Raw genomic sequence first — 20141 nt, 5'->3', positions numbered from 1 at the left:
AGGTCCTGGCCTGGCATGGGTACACATGGTCTGTGCTTGTGAGGCCAGTTGGACATACTGCCAAATTCTCTAAAACAAAGTTGGAGGCAGCTTATGGTAGCGAAAGGAACATTAAATTCTCTGGCAACAGTGGTGGACATTCCTGCAGTGACCTTTTATTGCCCCCAGCACAAGGTTCACCTGTGTAATTATCATGCTGTTTAATCAGTTTATGATATGCCACACCTGTCAGTTAGATGGATTATCTTGGCAAAGGTGAAATGCCCACTAACAGGGATGTAAACAAATGTGTGCACAAAATATAGGAGAAATAAGCCTTTTGTGCATATGGAACATTTCTGGGATCTTTTATTTCAGCCTAAGAAACATGAGACCAACATGTACGTCCTTTGTGTGGGTGAGCAGTTTGCTGATGTCAACGTTGTGAACCGAGTGCCCCATGGTGATGTCAACGTTGTGAACCGAGTGCCCCATGGGCAACTTTTACTTTACTACATTCCTAAAGAAAATAATGTGCTTTTTATTCCCTACATTTTCCATAACACCCAGAAGTACTCGTTACATTTTGAATGCTTAACAGGACAGGAAAATGGTCCAATTCTCGCACTTATCAAGAGAACATCCCTGGTCATCCCTACTACCTCTAATCTGGCGGATTTACTAAACACATTCATCTTTTATAAATTATGTCTGAGTGTTGGAGTGGGCCCCTGGCTATCCGTAAATTAAAAAAATAAGAAAATGGTGACGTCTGCTTTGCTTAATATAAGGAATTTAAATTGATTCATACTTTTACTTTTGATATACTTTAGTATATTTAGACTTGCTTCCATTCAGCCACAAGAGCATTTGTGAGGTCGGGCACTGATGTTGGGTGATTAGACCTGGCTTGCAGTCGGGTTCCAATTCATCCCAAAGGTGTTCGATGGGGTTGAGTTCATGGCTCTGTGCAGGTCAGTCAAGTTCTTCCACACCGATCTCGACAAACCATTTCTGTATGGACATTGCTTTGTGCACGGGGGCATTGTCATACTGAAATAGAAAAAGGCCTTACCCAAACTGACTTGCCTAGTTAAATAAAGGTTCAATTGAAAAATAAAAAACTGTTGCCACAAAGTTGGAAGCACAGAATCCTCTAGAATGTAATTGTATTCTGTAGCGTTAAGATTTCCCTTCACTAAGGGGCCTAGCCCAAACCATAAAAAACAGCCCCAGACCATTATTCCTCCTCCACCAATCTTTAAAGTTGGCACTATGCATTGGGGAAGGTAGCGTTCTCCTGGGATCCGCCAAACCCAGATTCGTCCGTCAGACTGCCAGATGGTGAAGTGTGATTCATCACACAAGAGAACGCGTTTCCACTGCTCCAGAGTCCAATGGCAGCAAGCTTAACACCGCTCCAGCTAACGCTTGGCATTTTGCATGGTGATGTTAGGCTTGTGTGCGGCTGCTTGGCTTTGGAAACCCATTTCAAGAAGCTCCAAACAAATAGTTATTGTGCTGACGTTGCTTCCAGAGGCAGTTTGGAACTCGGTAGTGAGTGTTTTATCTGAGGACAGATGATTTTTACGTGCTGCGTGCTTCAGCACTCACCAGTCCAATTCTGTGAGCTTGTGTGGCCTACCACTTCACGGCTGAGCCGTTGTTGCTCCTTAATGTTTCCACTTCACAATAACAGCACTTACAGTTGATCGGGGAAGCTCTAGCAGGGCAGACATTTGACGAACTGACTTGTTGTAAAGGTGGCATACTATGAAGGTGCTACATTGAAAGTCACTGTCCCCAGTCCACCTGGTCGTGCTACTGCTCCTCCTGTTTCAACTGTTCTGTCTGCAGCTATGGAACCCTGACTTGTTCACCGGATGTGCAACCTTGTCCTGGACCTGCTGTTTTCGACTCTCTCTCTACCGCACCTGCTGTCTCTAACTCTGAATGATCGGCTATGAAAAGCCAACTGACATTTACTCCTGAGGTGCTGCCCTGGTGCACCCTCTACAACCACTGTGATTATTATTATTTGACCCTGCTGGTCATCTATGAATGTTTCAAAATTTTTGCCATGTACTGTTATAATCTCCACCTGGCACAGCCAGAAGAGGACTGGCCACCCCTCAGAGCCTGGTTCCTCTCTAGGTTTCTTCCTAGGTTCCTGCCTTTCTAGGGAGTTTTTCCAAGCCACCGTGCTTCTACATCTGCATTGCTTGCTGTTTGGGGTTTTAGGCTGAGTTTCTGTAGACCACTTTGTGACATCAGCTGATGTAAAAAGGGAGTTATAAATAAATTTGATTCACTGAGCTCTTCAGTAAGGCCATTATACTGCCAATATTTGTCTATGGAGATTGCATGGCTCTGTGCTTGATTTTATACACCTGTCAGCAACAGGTGTGGCTAAAATGGCCAAATCCACTAGTTTGAACGGGTGTCCACATACTTTTGTATATATAATGTATGTCCTCCATCTTTCCATCTCAACATTACATAATTCTGTGTAAATTATATACTAAATTCAACACAATGGTGTGTCAAAACAAACGTGTATTTGCATATTTATATATTCATGTGTGCATGACAAATTTGAATAATTTTAGAACTATATCTTAGAGTAATCACAATCCATGTAATAAAATCCTGTAATTTATATTGATTTAAAATGTCTAACATGAAGTAGGGTTGATTTCTAAGGTCATAGAAATGAGTTGAAACATAAAGAGGTTTTAGAAAAACTAAATGGTATCTACTTTTTTAGGCGGACGTAGTCACTGCCTTAGAACATTCGTTTCGCTGTGCGTGTGTATGTGTTTGACTGAACTGCCTCGTATGTTGATCCCGATTGCCTTCTGGAGAACCTGACATTGGAAAATTAGAAGGATAGACCTCCCGACAGATCATAGCAAGGTGACATTGTTGTGATCAGCCTACCTGTGTTTGAGCTCTAAGATTGGACCACGAAGATGACCCAGCCTCGGCCGGACGAGTTCAAGCCACCTCCGGAGTGCCCAGTCTTCGAACCAAGCTGGGAGGAATTTGCCGATCCTTTTGCTTTTATAAATAAGATCCGTCCAATTGCGGAAAAAACGGGCATTTGTAAGGTCCGCCCGCCTCCGGTAAGTGTGGTCGAGTTGCTGAATGGTTCAACTGAATCTTTAAAACCATTTTAACAACAAGAAGACTGACATCTACCATACACTGGGGGGTTTAAAGGGACATTTTCAACATGGCGGATTAAGGTTTTTTTTGCTGATTCTTTTGTGTATCATTCAAATGTTTATTTAGCTAGCTACATAATCTAGCTAGTTTTTAATAACATTAGCTAGCTACCTGACCAGCGGAGTGTATTTGTGTAGCAACAGGAAACGTTGGTAAAAATGTATCTTGGTGCTTAACTGAAAACGAAACGGTACAACACCGGCAAGCTAGCTAGCTAACTGATTTGAACGAGTCGTGAGATTTATCTTTCGCTAACGACTGATCAAACTAGTAGTATCTGGCACAATTACACAGTTTAGTGTAAAAACGACAAACGAGCCATCGTTAGTACTACCTAAAACAGCGTTTCAATAAATAAAATGTACATTTACATAACATTAGCTAGCTACAGACTGACATGGTCCATTAACGTTACAGTAGCTAACTGGACTGGCAGGTGGGAATTAATGTCTAGCTAGCTTGCTAAATTGGCTAGTTGTGTCGTCAGGGGAGAAAACAATAGACATTGTTAATAACAGGAAAACGTTTTAAATTGCTTGACTATGTATCACTGGTAATGCCAAAGCCAAACAGTCGTACGGTTAGTGTTACGGAGACGGGGGATGTTTATTGTTGAATGTTGTTTTTGATGACGTCATTCAGACAAACTTCTATCTTCCCCATAACTAAGGATCACCTGTATTCATTAGTCTTGTTTGGTTTAGCCTAAACTTAAATGATTTATCGGAAAATATTTTTTTTTACCTGTGTTGACCTTTTTGGAAACTGAAATAAAAACCATTAATAACCAAAGAAAGAAGTAATCCATAAATTAATAATAGACATAACTCATTACGCATACATTATTGGTTATAACTATCAATCAATATCGAATGGCGTCAAAAATGAGTGTTAATAGCTAAGTAATTGGATAGATGTCTGGAGATATCCTGGTGAAATAGGATGTTCACTCAGTAGGCCCGACAGTTTTTGGGTGTTGTCCTCCATGTTGGCTTTGTGGTAAACCGGAGCTGTTGAGTTCCATCTGGCCATTTTGTTGGTGATGTTAGTTAGGCTAGTGTGTTTTTAAGATAATAAATCAATCATGGTGTATGCTCTACAATGCTTATATTGTAACCCTTAATAACTAATTATATTGAAGGGGGAAAAGTACCGTGACCTATTTATATGTGAAATTAAAATAATCCTACATGTCTGCAATACTTCCTTTCAAAGAGACTCCATCTACCCTACATAAAGCCAAATTACTTAGGTCCTGCCAATGTAAAGCGTTTTATTTTTATTTTGATGTAACTCAGTGACAACAGTAGACCCATAGACAGACTCAGACTTGTAGGCTAAACATCTGTTACTGACAGGTGTTCCATACGGGACAATGACTGGTTTATTGTAAGATATCCCCATACTGCTGGGTAGATGTGGTACAGTTTGTATAATTTAGTGAACTACGTGTATTTCAGCTAGTAATTTAACTACATTTTGCAGTAGCTTAGTGGTAGTTGAACTAAATTTAAATCTTGGTACGGTTTTTGGTAGTAAACGTTTTGCAATGTAGTGATGTAACCAACTACTGGAACTACACACTACTTTTTTTGCTAAAATAAATTATGGGTGAAGTAGGCAATAATTAACTTTCTTTTTCAGCTACAGACCTGCCCAGTTCTCACTTGAAGATATATATTTTTTAATTTGATAAATTACACGTTCTGTTAACATCTGACCCCAGAGTGAATGTCTATGACATTTCAAATTGAGATATGATCATTTATCACTAAGTAGTTTAATGTAGTGAGCTACTTTTTCAAAGTAACTTCAGTTAAGTAAACTATTTTTCTTAAGAGTATATTTAGTGTAGCTTAATTTCTTCCAGTGTGAAGTAATTGGAAGCTTGGTAAACTATATTTTCAGAGGAGCTTCCCCAACACTGACAATAGGCCATTTTATATGATATTATGTGTCCTATGGAATGCAAATTCTAATAATGTTGTTGTTGTTGTATGCTCACAGGGCTGGCAGCCCCCATTTGCATGTAATGTTGACAGACTGCACTTCACTCCTCGGATACAGAGGCTCAATGAACTGGAGGTAAGGAGGTCACTTTGCATTATGTGTAACCTAGGTCTTAGTTTCCATATACAATACCCTTAATGATATGCAGTATGCATCCCTTTGAAACCCAGGCCCATAGAGGGGAATAGAACTGATTGGTCAGGGTCTCGGTCAATGCAATTGTCTAGTTGACGAAGCACTGAAGGTTGCTGTTGTGCCTACCATTATTAATCACCCCTTTCAGAAGCTTTAGTGAAAGGAAGGTCAAAGGTTGCTTGTGCAGGAGTCGGTCAGCAGAAATCTTGTCTTTTCAGTTCGCAAATATTTGTTTGTTGCATCACATTGCTGAGTCAGGAGACTGATTATCACCTCTGTGATTTTCTACATTTCAATTCCTACAGTGGCTGTTAGATATCACCTAGTGTATGTTCCCCTTTCCTAGGCACAGACCAGAGTCAAGCTTAACTTCTTGGACAAGATTGCAAAGTTCTGGGAGTTGCAGGGGTGTTCTCTGAAGATTCCTCATGTGGAAAGGAAGATATTGGACCTTTATCAACTCAACAAGGTTGGGTGTTTTAGTATTGTTTCAAACTACTATGCATTTATTCCATCTTAAATGGTATTTAACAGCATCCACTGACTATAATAAACTTTTACACATTTTATTTCAGAATGTTGCAGATGAGGGTGGATTTGATATTGTGTGTCGCGACAGACGATGGACGGCAATTGCACTTAAGATGGGCTTTGCTCCAGGCAAGGCTGTGGGCTCTCACCTACGGTCACACTATGAGAGAATCCTCTACCCCTACAACCTCTTCCAGAGTGGAGCTAACCTCCTGGTAAGTTGGACAAATGCCCTAACACTCATGGTTAATCTGTCTGCGTCTGTTCACATTGTACTCGGGGCTTTATGCACTAGCTAATGCTGTGTTAAGCGCTTGGCTGGCTCATCTGTAGGCAAGTTAAGCACTGTTCAACCATAGTTCTAGTGCTGTTATTGTGGAAGTACTGTATGTTTGTCTAATGTGAGGATCATTTTCAATATTGAATAAATGGATTGAAAACTGCATAGAAAGCGTATTGAGTCAATATAGATTTGGTCTTTGTTGTTAACTTTGCAAGCTCTCTCTTGCTTTAGGCACCAGAGCTTGCTTCCAAGCTGATGCGTTTAGTGTCTGACCCTGAACTTGACACGGTATGGCTGCCTCATGGTTATTATCTAAGAATAAAAAAATGGCACATGTGGTTATGGTGGTTATGGCATAGTCTAGAGTTTTTGGTTACACAGAAATGTTACAGACCATTCTTTGCTTCAAATAGTCTCATTGTGCTTTGTCCGTGTACCGCTGATATAGTCTGGGTGTCCTTGCTGCCATAGGCATGTGTGCCATGTCTATTATTGTTTGTATGTTTTGTCTACATTTGTAATAGATTAACTGCATAACATTACATTGTAATGATATCACTAATGTTCCTATTCTATGGTGCCTATGCCTGCAGTTTGTCCAGAAGCCAACCCTGCCACTTGACACAAGTGACAAGGAGTACAAACCCCATGACCTGGCCGAGAGGCAGCAGTTTGTCCAGCCAGCCGAGTCCTGCTGCAACAGCGCCCGCAGAGCAAAGCGGATGAGAGCTGAGGTGGATGCTCTTGTCGAACAGAGCCTCACACACTTGTCAGAAGAACTCCTCATAAACCCAGTAATTCAGATTGCAGAAACTACCCTGTAACCAACTACCTTACTCTATCTCCTACAAATCCATATGTCACAAAATGGAGTGTAATTAGCTTAAAGCCTTGTGTGTTATCTTAATTATTCATGAAAGCATTGGCACATCACTGCTCTCTATTGCATATCAACTTTGTAACATCATTAGTGGTAGTTACAATAGTTAACTAGAACTCTATTTCCATTCACAGTCCAGTTGTGTGAAGACCGAACCAGGAGCTGAACCCTGTGAGAACAGACCAAATCTGAGGAGGAGGATGGGCTCCTTTGTTGCCAAGCCCGAGCTAGGTCAGTACCAACAAGGCTTTACTTTAACCACAGAAGAGTTAAAACAATATTTGTGATCGGTGCCAATATCCATATACTTGTATACCATTTAGAATCAAGCAATGTATATTAATATGTACGTTAGTGGGCATTTTGGAACGTAGTGTGTGATATTCAGGCTAGGGAGTAAGATGCACCATGGGTAATTCATGAGTTAAATCATCTGGTGTTCCTCATTATGCTCATCATAAGTATTTTTTTTTGTCAGAAAAAGAAATTCCCATTCTAGTGAAACAAGAACCCATCGAGCCGGTGAGCGAGGCAGATGAAAACAAGTCTCGATATAAGAAAAAACCCAGTCTTGATGTCCCACCTCCTGCAGTGAGTGTAGTAAGTGTGGATTTATTTGATCCATTCTTTGGATGAGAGAGAATACTCTAAATGGATTATCAACATTATTGCATCTTTACACCAGAACATATTTTATACATTTTTGTGCAGCATATAGGTTTAAAAAAAGTTGAATTGTAGATCCTTTGGTTATTCCACTTCAAGAATGTGTCATGTCTTTAATAGATGGTTCTGTTGTTATTATATAGTTCATTAGTTATGTATTAACTGGAGTGAAGAGAATGCTTCTCTCAGGAATGACTGGAACAAAGCCCTTCTTCCCTCCTCTGTTCTGTAGGTGGACCTGTATATTTGTCTGGTGTGTGGCAGCGGGAGTGACGAGGATCGTCTTCTGCTGTGTGATGGCTGTGACGACAGTTACCACACCTTCTGTCTCATACCCCCTCTAAACGACATCCCCAAAGGAGACTGGAGGTGCCCCAAGTGCCTGGCTCAAGTGAGTAGTGATGTCTATTCACCTCATCACACCAATAACCACATTTTCACTTCACAGTCAATCTGTACTGGCTTCTGTGAATGTATGATATGAATGTGTTCAGCTCTTATGTATACAGAATACCTTTGTTTATCTGTGAAAAGAAAACTGTTATTAAGGTGTGCTTTCTACTCATTGTTGTTTATTTTGAATAGGAGTGCAGCAAACCTCAGGAGGCATTTGGTTTTGAGCAGGCATACAGGGACTACTCTTTGCGGGCTTTTGGTGAAATGGCAGACTCCTTCAAATCTGATTACTTCAACATGCCAGTTCATGTAAGTAGAAAATGTCTAATCAAGGAAGTTCTAAGATTTTTGACCTGTTGTAATTTATTCACAACTGTCATAAATGGAATATGAAATATCATTTTTAACATTTCATCAGAGGTGGATTGGCCATCTGGTATTTTGGGCAAATGCCAGATGGGCTGGTCCATTTGTTAGCCCAGTGGGCCTGTCTAGCTTCAGTTTTTCTTTCTTGACAAAATTATCATTACTTGGCTAATAATGCCCCCACCCCCCCCAAAAAAAATCCCGCGTGGGGGGGAATGTGCCTGTCTTAGAAATACCAGGGCCGATTTCTAGTCCTAGTCCGCCCCTGCATTTAATTGTGGATTTGTTTCAGATGGTTCCCACAGAGTTGGTGGAAAAAGAGTTCTGGCGCTTGGTGAGCACCATCGAGGAGGACGTCACAGTGGAGTATGGAGCAGATATAGCCTCCAAGGAGTTTGGGAGCGGATTCCCCATCAGGAATGGAAGATTTAAGGTTTCAGAAAAGGATGAGGTAGGCACCTGTATTCAAATGAAGGACTAACCCAACCAATATAGTATATCACACAGTAGACTCAGGATAAAATGGCTAATCCTTTCGTTCAATCTCATGGCTTGTCAATGTACCATTGTATCAGAATATATATAGATCTTTTTTTGAAATGCTGAATATCTTTCTTTCCCATGATGTCTTGTAGATGTACCTGAAGTGTGGCTGGAACCTGAACAACATGGCGATGATGGACCCGTCAGTGTTGACTCATGTCACAGCAGACATCTGTGGGATGACTCTACCTTGGCTCTATGTAGGCATGTGCTTTTCCTCCTTCTGCTGGCACATCGAGGACCACTGGAGCTACTCCATCAACTACCTGCACTGGTACTGATTTTTGTTTCGGGATGTTGAAATTAAAAAATAAAGTAGTTACATACAATCATAAAGTGCCATTTTGCTTATGATCACTGTTATTTTGTTTTCCACATTTCCTGTATGGAGTCAAGACAATATTTTCAAGTTTAGAATTTGACTTTAAATGCTTTGTTTGCATGATATTCCTAAATCAAGCTCTGTCTTTGTTTTTGAAAGGGGGGAGCCGAAGACGTGGTATGGAGCACCTGGCTTTGCTGCAGAACAGCTTGAGGCTGTGATGAAGAAACTGGCTCCAGAGCTGTTTCAGATTCAGCCTGACCTCCTCCACCAGCTGGTCACCATCATGAACCCCAACACCCTCATGTCTCACGGGGTCCCTGTAAGTTTCTGTGTAACTAGACTTACAAACATGTATTTCCATAGAATAGTATATCATTCCACTAACATACATATTTTCTGTGTCCTCAGATTTACAGAACAAACCAGTGTGCTGGTGAGTTTGTCATCACCTTCCCCAGAGCTTATCACAGTGGTTTCAACCAGGGTTTCAACTTCGCTGAGGCTGTAAACTTCTGCACTGTGGACTGGGTAAGATACTCATTGGCTTCAAGAGGATAGACCTGAGAATTTTCTCTTCATTTACCTGAGCTTCTCATTGCCATTATTTTGGAAGGGGTAGTTTATGTGAAGTGGACTGTTTACTAATAGTCTCTTTGGTTAATCTCAGATGGCATTAGGCCGCCAGTGCGTTGACCACTACAGACTACTGCATCGGTACTGTGTTTTCTCGCACGACGAGATGATCTGCCAGATGGCCTCCAAGGCCAACAGTCTGGATGTGGTCCTGGCGTCGGCTGTCCAGAAAGATATGAAGGATATGATCAGAGAGGAGCAGGACCTACGAGATAATGTCCGCAAGATGGTAAGGCGCCCGCACAACAGAATTATACAGTAAAGTTTACATACACTTAGGTTGGAGTCATTAAAACAAATTTTTCAACCACTCCACAAGTTTCTTGTTAACAAACGATAGTTTTGGCAAGTCGGTTAGGACATCTACTTTGTGCATGACAGATTATTTCACTTATAATTCACTATCACAATTCAGAAGTTTACATACAGTAAGTACCTTTAAACAGCTCTGAAAATTGTAGAAAATTATGTCATGGCTGATAGGCTAATTTGAATAATTTGAGTCAATTGGAGGTGTACCTGTGGATGTATTTCAAGGCCTACCTTCAAACTCAGTGCCTCTTTGCTTGACATCATGGGAAAATCAAAAGAAATCAGCCAAGACCTCAGAGAAAAAAAATGTAGACCTCCACAAGTCTGGTTCATCCTTGGGGGCAATTTCTAAACGCCTGAAGGTACCACGTTCATCTGTACAAACAATAGTACGCAAGTATAAACACCATGGGACCACGCAGCCGTCATATACCGCTCAGGAAGGAGACGTGTTCTTTCTCCTAGAGATGAACGTTCTTTGGTGACAAAAGTGCAAATCAATCCCAGAACAACAGCAAAGGAACTTGTGAAGATGTTGAACAAAACCGGTACAAAAGTATCTATATCCACAGTAAAATGAGTCCTATATTGACATAACCTGAAAGGCCGCTCAGCAAGGAAGAAGCCACTGCTCCAAAATCGCCATAAAAAAGCCAGACTACGGTTTACAACTGCACATGGGGACAAAGATCGTACTTTTTGGAGAAATGTTCTCTGGTCTGATGAAACAGAAATAGAACTGTGGCAGCATCATGTTGTGGGGATGCTTTGCTGTAGGAGGGACTGGTGCACTTCACATAATATATAGCACCATGAGGGAGGAAAATGTGGAAATACTGAAGCAACATCAAGACATCCGTCAGGAAGTTAAAGCTTGGTCGCAAATGGTTCTTCCAAATGGACAATTACCCCCAAGCATACTTCCAAAGTTGGCAAAATGGCTTAAGGACAACAAAGTCAAGGTATTGGAGTGGCCATCACCAAGCCCTGACCTCAATCCAATAGAGAGTTTGTGGGCAGAACTGAAAAAGCATGTGTGAGCAAGGAGGCCTACAAACCTGACTCAGTTACACCAGCTCTGTCAGGAGGAATGGGCCAAAATTCACCCAACTTATTGTGGGAAGCTTGTGGAAGGCTACCTGAAATGTTTGACCCAAGTTAAACAATTGAAAGGCAATGCTACCAAATACTAATTGAGTGTATGTAAACTTCTGACCCACTGGGAATGTGATGAAAGAAATAAAAGTTTAAATGAATCATTCTCTCTACTATTATTCTGACATTTCACATTCTTAAAAATAAAGTGGTCATCCTAACTGACCTAAGACAGGGAATTTTGACTAGGATTAAATGTCAGGAATTGTGAAACTGAGTTTAAATGTATTTGGCTAAGGTGTGTAAACTTCCGACTTCAAATGTATATCAAAACACATGACTTCTCTTTTTAAGTCAGTCTCAAAAATACATTCTTAGAGGAAAATGTCATTGCTTTATATTCGTATTTTCCAGAACACAATATATCGATATTAATAGGCAGAGGAATCAGACCTAAACAGTAGAACACTGTTTTGATGTATGAATTTACAGGAATATCAAACACTAATGGGACATTGTTCACTCCAAATAAGGAGAACTGTCTGTAAATGCATACATCAATACGGTCTCTCTGGGGTCTCCACTTATAACATGGTTGTGTTTTTGTATTGTTCCCCAAGGGGGTGAAGCATTGCGAGCAAGCGGAATACAATCTCCTGCAGGATGACGAGCGGCAGTGTGCCAAGTGCAGGACCACGTGTTACCTGTCTGCCATCACCTGCCCCTGCAGCCCTGGCCGGCTGGTCTGTCTCCACCACATCCAGGACCTCTGCTCCTGCCCCCTCACCAACTACACACTGAAGTGAGTCATGTCCACCGATATACTGTCAATGCCATCTACAGATGTCAGATCTTTACTTGATCACTCTTTTGTTAGTGATTATTTTCCTGCTGCATTGGGAAATTCAAATGAGCCTCGTGTTTGGCAAAAAAAAAATAGCAGTTCTTGTTCTCTCCATGCGGGGGCAGTCAAGTCATTGGGATCAGGGCTCGCCGTCTTAAAATGTCCTTTCTTGCTCCCTTAAATGCTATAGGCCTAAGTCCTATTACTGCAACATTGAAATCTGCAAACATTTATCTGAAATGCAGCCATACACATCAACAACTGTAATTTTATATAGCTTCATAACATAAGATAGATATTGGTCTCCACTATTACTATTACATACACTAGACACTTGTATTTTAAGATTACGAATGAAATTGAGTTAAATTCCGGCCCATTCATACAAAGTATCAGAAATTGCCACAAATTAGCAATGATAAACGGGGAAATATTTTATTTCTATTGTCAAATAGATCACCTGTAGTCTGTTCTAAAGCATGTTGCCTGCCTTCCAGCCTTTGGGACGACTAGCATTGTTAGGGCGGTGGAGACATGAGCATCTCGTCATTATTTACAGATCTGACTAAGGTAACACTGGCATCTTAGGGAGAGGTAATGAATGATGTGATCAATAATGGTTGCAATTGAGATCAGCTGTGTGGGTGAATTTAGCACAGATGTCTTGTTAAACCATCAGTTGGCGATAATTTAGTGACATCAGTTGGTTGCACTAGGCCCCTTGTTATTTGATATTTCAATAGGTTACATTTTGTAGGCAACATTTAGCCTACCATTAAGTCACATAATGAAAGGTGAGAGAACTGATAATCTACTGTTTGTTTCCCTGGCTAAATTGATGTGCTGATTTGGGCCATCAGTTGACAGATGTAGGCCTACTGTAAAATGATAGACTTTCCTCCAGTGTTGATGCTCGCCCATGTTTTATAGTTAGGCTATGTATAATTTTCAGAGGTGGGTAGAGTACTGAAAATCTGTGCTTAAGTAAAGTACTGTTACTTGGATTGTAATTTACTCAAGTAAATTTAGCCACCTTAAACTACTCAAGCAAGAGTAAAAAAAAGTATCCGGTCAGTGCTACTTTAGTACTAGTTACAAATTGAGTTTGTTAAAAAAGAAATGTACAGCTTATGGTAAATTGTGACTGCAAAAAAAAAGGACAACAACTTGGTGCAATTTGATTTGACATTAATTTATTATTAAAGCCTGCCAGCACCATCTTGCAGAAGTCCACCCAGCACAGGTACAGTGGGGCAAAAAGTATTTAGTCAGCCACCAATTGTGCAAGTTCTCCTACTTAAAAAGATGAGGCCTGTAATTTATCATAGGTACACTTCAACTATGACAGACAAAATGAGGGGGAAAAAAATCCAGAAAATCACATTGTAGGATTTTTTATGAATTTATTTGCAAATTATGGTGGAAAATAAGTATTTGTTTGGTCAATAACAAAAGTTTATTTCAATACTTTGTTATATACCCTTTGTTGGCAATGACAAAGGTCAAACGTCTTCAAGTTTTTCCACACACTGTTGCTGGTATTTTGGCCCATTCCTCCATGCAGATCTCCTCTAGAGCAGTGATGTTTTGGGGCTGTTGCTGGGCAACACGGACTTTCAACTCCCTCCAAAGATTTTGTATGGGGTTGAGATCTGGAGACTGGCTAGGCCACTCCAGGACCTTGAAATGCTTCTTACGAAGCCACTCCTTCGTTGCCCGGGCGGTGTGTTTGGGATCATTGTCATGCTGAAAGACCCAGCCACGTTTCATCTTCAATGCCCTTGCTGATGGAAGGAGGTTTTCACTCAACATCTCACGATACATGACCCCATTCATTCTTTCCTTTACACGGATCAGTCGTCCTGGTCCCTTTGCAGAAAAACAGCCCCAAAGCATGATGTTTCCACCCCCATGCCTCACAGTAGGTATGGTGTTCTTTGGATGCAACTCAGCATTCTTTGTCCTCCAAACACGACGAGTTGAGTTTTTACCAAAAAGTTATATTTTGGTTTCATCTGACCATATGACATTCTCCCAATCTTCTTCTGGATCATCCAAATGCTCTCTAGCAAACTTCAGACAGGCCTGGACATGTACTGGCTTAAGCAGGGGGACAAGTCTGGCACTGCAGGATTTGAGTCCCTGGCGGCGTAGTGTGTTACTGATGGTAGGCTTTGTTACTTTGGTCCCAGCTCTCTGCAGGTCATTCACTAGGTCCCCCTGTGTGGTTCTGGGATTTTTGCTCACCATTCTTGTGATCATTTTGACCCCACGGGGTGAGATCTTGCGTGGAGCCCCAGATCGAGGGAGATTATCAGTGGTCTTGTATGTCTTCCATTTCCTAATAATTGCTCCCACAGTTGATTTCTTCAAACCAAGCTGCTTACCTATTGCAGATTCAGTCTTCCCAACCTGGTGCAGGTCTACAATTTTGTTTCTGGTGTCCTTTGACAGCTCTTTGATCTTGGCCATAGTGGAGTTTGGAGTGTGACTGTTTGAGGTTGTGGACAGGTGTCTTTTGTACTGATAACAAGTTCAAATAGGTGCCATTAATACAGGTAACGAGTGGAGGACAGAGGAGCCTCTTAAAGAAGAAGTTACAGGTCTGTGAGAGCCAGAAATCTTGTTTGTTTGTAGGTGACCAAATACTTATTTTCCACCATAATTTGCAAATAAATTCATTAAAAATCCTACAATGTGATTTTCTGGATTTTTTTTTCTCATTTTGTCTGTCATAGTTGAAGTGTACCTATGATAAATTACAGGCCTCATCTTTTTAAGTGGGAGAACTTGCACAATTGGTGGCTGACTAAATACTTTTTTGCCCCACTGTATATGTGGGTAAGTTCCTCCCACAGTTCTGATACAACCAAACCTTTGAGAGACTTACTAGCCAAAGAGAATGGCTGGTCATGGGGTCACATGCAACAGGTAGCATTTGACCAAATCAAAGGAGATCTGGCCTCACAGAGAGTGATGGCCCAGTACCATCCCCACGCTAAGCCAAAAGTATCAGCAGATTCATCATCCTTTGGGCTAGGGGCGGTCCTCACACAGATGCAGGACAACATGGAGTGGCGTCCAATAGCATACATCTCCCGAAGCTTATCCGACACAGAGCAAAGATATGCTCAAGAAGAGGAGGCGGTGTTGGCTATCACACAGGCATGTGAAAGGCTCAGCCAATACCTTATTGGCCTGCAATTTACAGCAGAGACTGATCACAAACCACTGTTGGCTCTGTTAGGGACAAAAGCACTGGACGACTTGCCTCCCAGAGTTCTGCGCTTCCGCCTCAGATTAGAGGTTCACCTACAAGATGGTGTATGTGCCAGGGAAGGCACTGATCACAGCAGATGCACTCTCCAGGGCCCCAATTAAACATCCATTATCAGAAGAGGAGCAATGTCTAGAGGGTGAGGTACAGGTGTCCATTAATGCAATAAGGGACAGTCTACCTGCATCTCAGACCAAACTGCAGCAGATTGCAGAGGAGCAACAACAAGACCACATCTGCCAACAGATAGTGCAAAAAGGGATGGCCCAGGCAGGAGGAGCTGCCTCAACTGCTGAAGCCCTATTGGGTACACCAAAGTGACTTCCACTGTAATGGAGACCTTCTCATGAAAGGACAACGGATAGTTATCCCAGAGACTCTACAACCAGAAATGCTAGACAGAGTGCATGATGGACACATGGGGATAACCAAATGCAGACTGAGGGCTCAACAGTCAGTGTGGTGGCTTGGTCTGAGTACTCAGATTGCCAAGCTAGTGGCCCAGTGTCAGGTCTGTACAAAATGTCAACCTTGTCATCCGGAGCCAATGATGGCAACGGAGCTGCCAAAACGGCCATGGCAAAAGGTAGGGGCGGATATGTTCTATTGGAAAAATGACACTTATCTGCTAGTGGTAGATTACTACTCAAGATACATTGAAATAGCAAAGACACCCATAACCACATCAGCTGGTGTTATCAATGGATTAAAGTAAAAATTTTCCAGGCAAGGGGTCGCTGAGGTTCTGGTTACAGATAACGCTCCCCAGTTCTCTGCGAGCTCCTTTTCTGCTTTTGCCGCAGAATATGACTTCATACATGTGACCAGTAGCCCCTACCATTTACAAAGTAATGGTGAGGCAGAGAAAGCTGTGAAAACAGTCAAGGGACTGCTCCATACAGGGCTCTGTTAGCTTACAGAGTTACATCACTGCATCATGGACCGTCGCCTGCCGAGCTCCTGATGGGCAGGAGGCTGCGTTCCCCATTGCCTGTCTCGCCAGCTCAGCTTAAACCCTGATGGCCTAACAGGAAGGCCTTCGCTAAGAGGGACAAACGTCTGAAACAAACGCAAACTGGAGACTTTAATCGGAGTCACCGTGCTAAGGAGAGGCCAGAGCTGACCGAAGGTCAACGTGTGTGGATTACAAACTCAAAGACACCAGCAATAGTGCTGAGGAAAGCGGATGCTCTATGTGGTGGACACAGGCTCAGAAGAGGTACGAAGGACCAAAACACACCTCGGAGCTCTTCCAGATCTACCAGCCACACAGACGGAGGCCACAGAAAATGCACAAAAAGAGGGTGAAGGAGAGCACGCCCAAAAAGGGATGTGAAGCCACCAGAGTTGCTGAAAGACTGTTACGTGAAGAGAAAACACTGTTGGGGACCATACCCAGCAAAAAGAGACTGTACCTAAGTTAAATGTTCCTACTGTGTGATTTAATGCTTTCATACTGTTTCAGAATGGGAAGTAGCATGTTAGAGAATAATACTGGTTTCCAAATTGCATTTCAGTTATGCTTCAGTGGTTATGCATGTTGAGTTCTTGTTCATGGGAGAGGGGAAGAAGTAGTAGGATGTCCCTTGGGGGTATCCGTACCTATGTAGGACATGCAAGGGTTAGGTTAATAAACAGGCTGGAGCTAGAACCTCGTTGTGGCGCGTCTTTATTTTAGATCATACTACAAATTTGAATTGGGTTTTTAGGGCGGTGCTAAAGTGATCTTGGAAGTAAACAGCGGCCTTGAATGATCGCATGCAATGACGACACAAATGACTAGGTATCCCCCCTTACCCCGTCACTGTCCATTTCTTGTTTTTAAAGGATGATAGAAGTGCTACACCTGGTGGAGAGAGATTGTAAGACAGAAAGTTGCTTTATGCATGCTGTACGTTACGACATGACACGTCAAGATGTAACGGAGGGTCCGTTTTGTAATCTTTTCTCATACTATAGAACCATTACCATGTCGATCAACGCTTGAATATAAACCTAGTTCACACCCCCGATTTTGACGTCAACACAGTCGCTACAGTTCCATTAGGTTTCTTTGTAGCCTCGTTTGAATGTTGCGGTTGCACACATTTGTACGGAATGGGGTGAGTTTACGTTACTACCCTAACGACAGATAAGAGGCAATGTATAGCCTATGAATATCTGCACCTAGCAAAACATGACAAACCATAACTTAAGTCCAACCGATAAACACAAATTACTTTAGCCTTCATTTCGGTGGCTAGTTAGCTGGTTGTCTGTATGACTAGCTAGGTTTAAGTGACAGCTGAGGTTGACGCTTCCTGAGCGCAGCCCAAATTTACCGCTACAAACACACCTTTTCTTGCCTGAAAAGCTAACTAGCTAAAGCAAGCAGCTTGGGCCGTTTCCATATGAATTACATCGGTAGAAATAAGACAAAACAACCAACTAGTTAGCTGACAATATTAACAGCTAAACACGGCAACTATTTCCATGAGACGAAGAGCAATCATTCGAGCTCCACCGCTGATGTGCTAGCCTGTACCAACCAAGTTATCATGACTTGCTAATTTGTGAGCTATTTACATAGGACTCAGCTCGCTATTGGCCTGGTAGAACTTCATTGTCCCTCTAACCACTCTGACATCATCAATGAAAATGCACTCACATCAAAACAGTATCTTGCTTTTAAAACTCACCTCACTTTGATTGATCAGTTTGAAAAAGTTCAAACAACCGTTTGAATCCGAGTGCAAAACATTGTAGTTGCGGATGTTTCAAATCCTAACAACTAAATGGACAGCACTTTCTAGGGTGACGATTAATTCAAAACACCATATGCAGGGTTCGCACAAGATGCTTGAGGTGCTTATAGTACTTGAATTTGGCACTCTGAAATTCAAGTACTGGAATACCTTAAAACCTTTTCTCGTTGGTACTTGACAAGTATTTATATTAAAATGAGAGAACAGAAAATGATAAAATGTTAGAAAAATGTATTGATCTTACTTATTAATTTCCAGGCAGACTGCTGAGTTTAATTTCCTCACGTTTCGCGCTATGGTTTCCAGGCGAGCGAGCTCATTCTACCCACACTGCCACTCAGCCAGGCAGGTACAGAACTGACTGAATAGGCGTCGCCAAACGTCACATCGATAGCTAAAATGCAGAGCAAATGTAGATTCAAGTCTGCCTTTTGTGCATATGGAACATTTCTGGGATATTTTATTTGAGCTCATGAAACACCAACACTTTACATGTTGCCTTTTTATATATTTTTTTTATTTTTTTTAAATATTTTTGTTCAGTATAGTTTACCCCAAACATTTTTTTACCACTACATCACTGGACCAATGTTTTTTTTTATATTTACATTTTAATAAAAAAATAAATCCACTGAGTAAATCTAACATCCCGATTCTCAAGTTGCAACACACAGACATGTACGGAGTGTGTGTCAACGGACATGGAGATTAATACGCCATTATTCGCCGTAGCTACCCGGTGTCTACCCCTCGTGTTTGTTGTGATGCTGAGTTTGCCGACTGTCAGCTGTACGTAAACACATGGACAAATCCCTTTTCGACTCCTTGTGTTGTGAAAAGTAAATACTAATTATTTCAAGCTAACTTTAGCGAACATAAGATGGACATTCAGTGGGCTCTAAAGTGGCAGTTGTTGAAATGCAAATATGAAAAATAACTGGTCGCATTTGTGCGAGTGTGATATACATTTAATTTAGCATCCCATTAGTTGTATTTTCCATGTAACATTACGAGGATCACGCAACCTGATAGACTGTAACTGTCTAATGATCCACGTCACAAAAAGCATTACAAAAGTAAAATCAAAAATAAATAAAACATCTTGGCATTAAATGGAGACGGGAGTTTAGAAGACTGCGCGATGAAGAATGTATGGTTGTGCCATTCGTTATACAATACATAGCCTACCCCATATTACAGACGGAAGAAACAAAATTACAAAAAAATGATTTTATGTCTTTGGTACATAATTGGTCTAGCCTATACTCAAAAATGCCACTCCATGAGTCTGGGAGAGTACCTATAAGCCTAGGCGATGCTGTTGGTTCATTGATTGTGCACGATGGCTTGTGATAGTGTTTTCTTCCATAATTAATAGGCTGACATTACCTTTAGCTGAAACATTTTTCTTACTATAAAATCATATAAAATAAGGGCATGGGGACTAATAAGCATATCTTGTCAGCTAAATGAACAAGCCTGTGGCTGTAGATATACAGTAGGCCAACTCGTATTCTGTTCTTCTGAAATACATTTTCTTCATATCATAATGTTTCTTTAGACCTTCCTAAAATGTATGAATGGATTTATTGTGACGTGTGGGCTGTATTACATGGATTTATTTTGACTGTGTGGGCTGTATTACATGGATTTATTAGACTTTTAAAAATGTAGATGTTCCAAAGGCTGGTATCAGCGGCTTGAATGCAGCATAGCTAATATGCTTGGAGGCCTGGAGATGTATGTGTGTTAATTAACGGTCAATTACCATGAGACCGGCATTGTTTTGCATGACAATAACTGTCTGACAAAATTTCATGACCGCCACAGTCCTAAATCAAGGGGTTGTGAAACATTCATACAGACGTAAAGGGGAACCATAGTATTGATTCAT

The 20141-nt window shown here is 41.4% G+C and overlaps 1 protein-coding gene across 12 annotated transcripts in view; it reads left to right on the top strand.

Moving 5' to 3' along the window:
- Window positions 1–2736: 2736 nt before the first annotated feature.
- LOC110532524 (lysine-specific demethylase 5B-B) overlaps window positions 2737–20141 on the top strand; it is a 29086-nt gene continuing 11681 nt past the window's right edge. For 3 of the 12 annotated variants that reach the window (XR_016483371.1, XM_021616502.3, XM_090184992.1), the window contains exons 1-16: window positions 2737–3104; window positions 5215–5292; window positions 5699–5821; window positions 5928–6098; window positions 6398–6454; window positions 6760–6960; window positions 7181–7277; window positions 7525–7646; window positions 7945–8103; window positions 8298–8417; window positions 8767–8925; window positions 9110–9291; window positions 9499–9661; window positions 9751–9870; window positions 10010–10204; window positions 12003–12184. Coding sequence is in view for 7 of the 12 variants with exons in the window: in XM_021616502.3 (XP_021472177.3) it covers window positions 2952–3104; window positions 5215–5292; window positions 5699–5821; window positions 5928–6098; window positions 6398–6454; window positions 6760–6960; window positions 7181–7277; window positions 7525–7646; window positions 7945–8103; window positions 8298–8417; window positions 8767–8925; window positions 9110–9291; window positions 9499–9661; window positions 9751–9870; window positions 10010–10204; window positions 12003–12184 (2282 nt within the window). In the remaining 5 variants the exon portion in view is untranslated. The remainder of the gene's footprint in view (window positions 3105–5214; window positions 5293–5698; window positions 5822–5927; window positions 6099–6397; window positions 6455–6759; window positions 6961–7180; window positions 7278–7524; window positions 7647–7944; window positions 8104–8297; window positions 8418–8766; window positions 8926–9109; window positions 9292–9498; window positions 9662–9750; window positions 9871–10009; window positions 10205–12002; window positions 12185–20141) is intronic. The other 9 variants (XR_016483374.1, XM_021616505.3, XR_016483372.1 and 6 more) reach the window with 6 other exon arrangements.

The sequence above is a fragment of the Oncorhynchus mykiss genome, chromosome 9 (genome assembly GCF_057628025.1).
Source record: "Oncorhynchus mykiss isolate SJ-2025 chromosome 9, ASM5762802v1, whole genome shotgun sequence".
NCBI lineage: Eukaryota > Metazoa > Chordata > Actinopteri > Salmoniformes > Salmonidae > Oncorhynchus > Oncorhynchus mykiss.
Note: the sequence above shows the minus strand (reverse complement) of the source record. Positions and strands in the feature narration are given on the sequence as shown.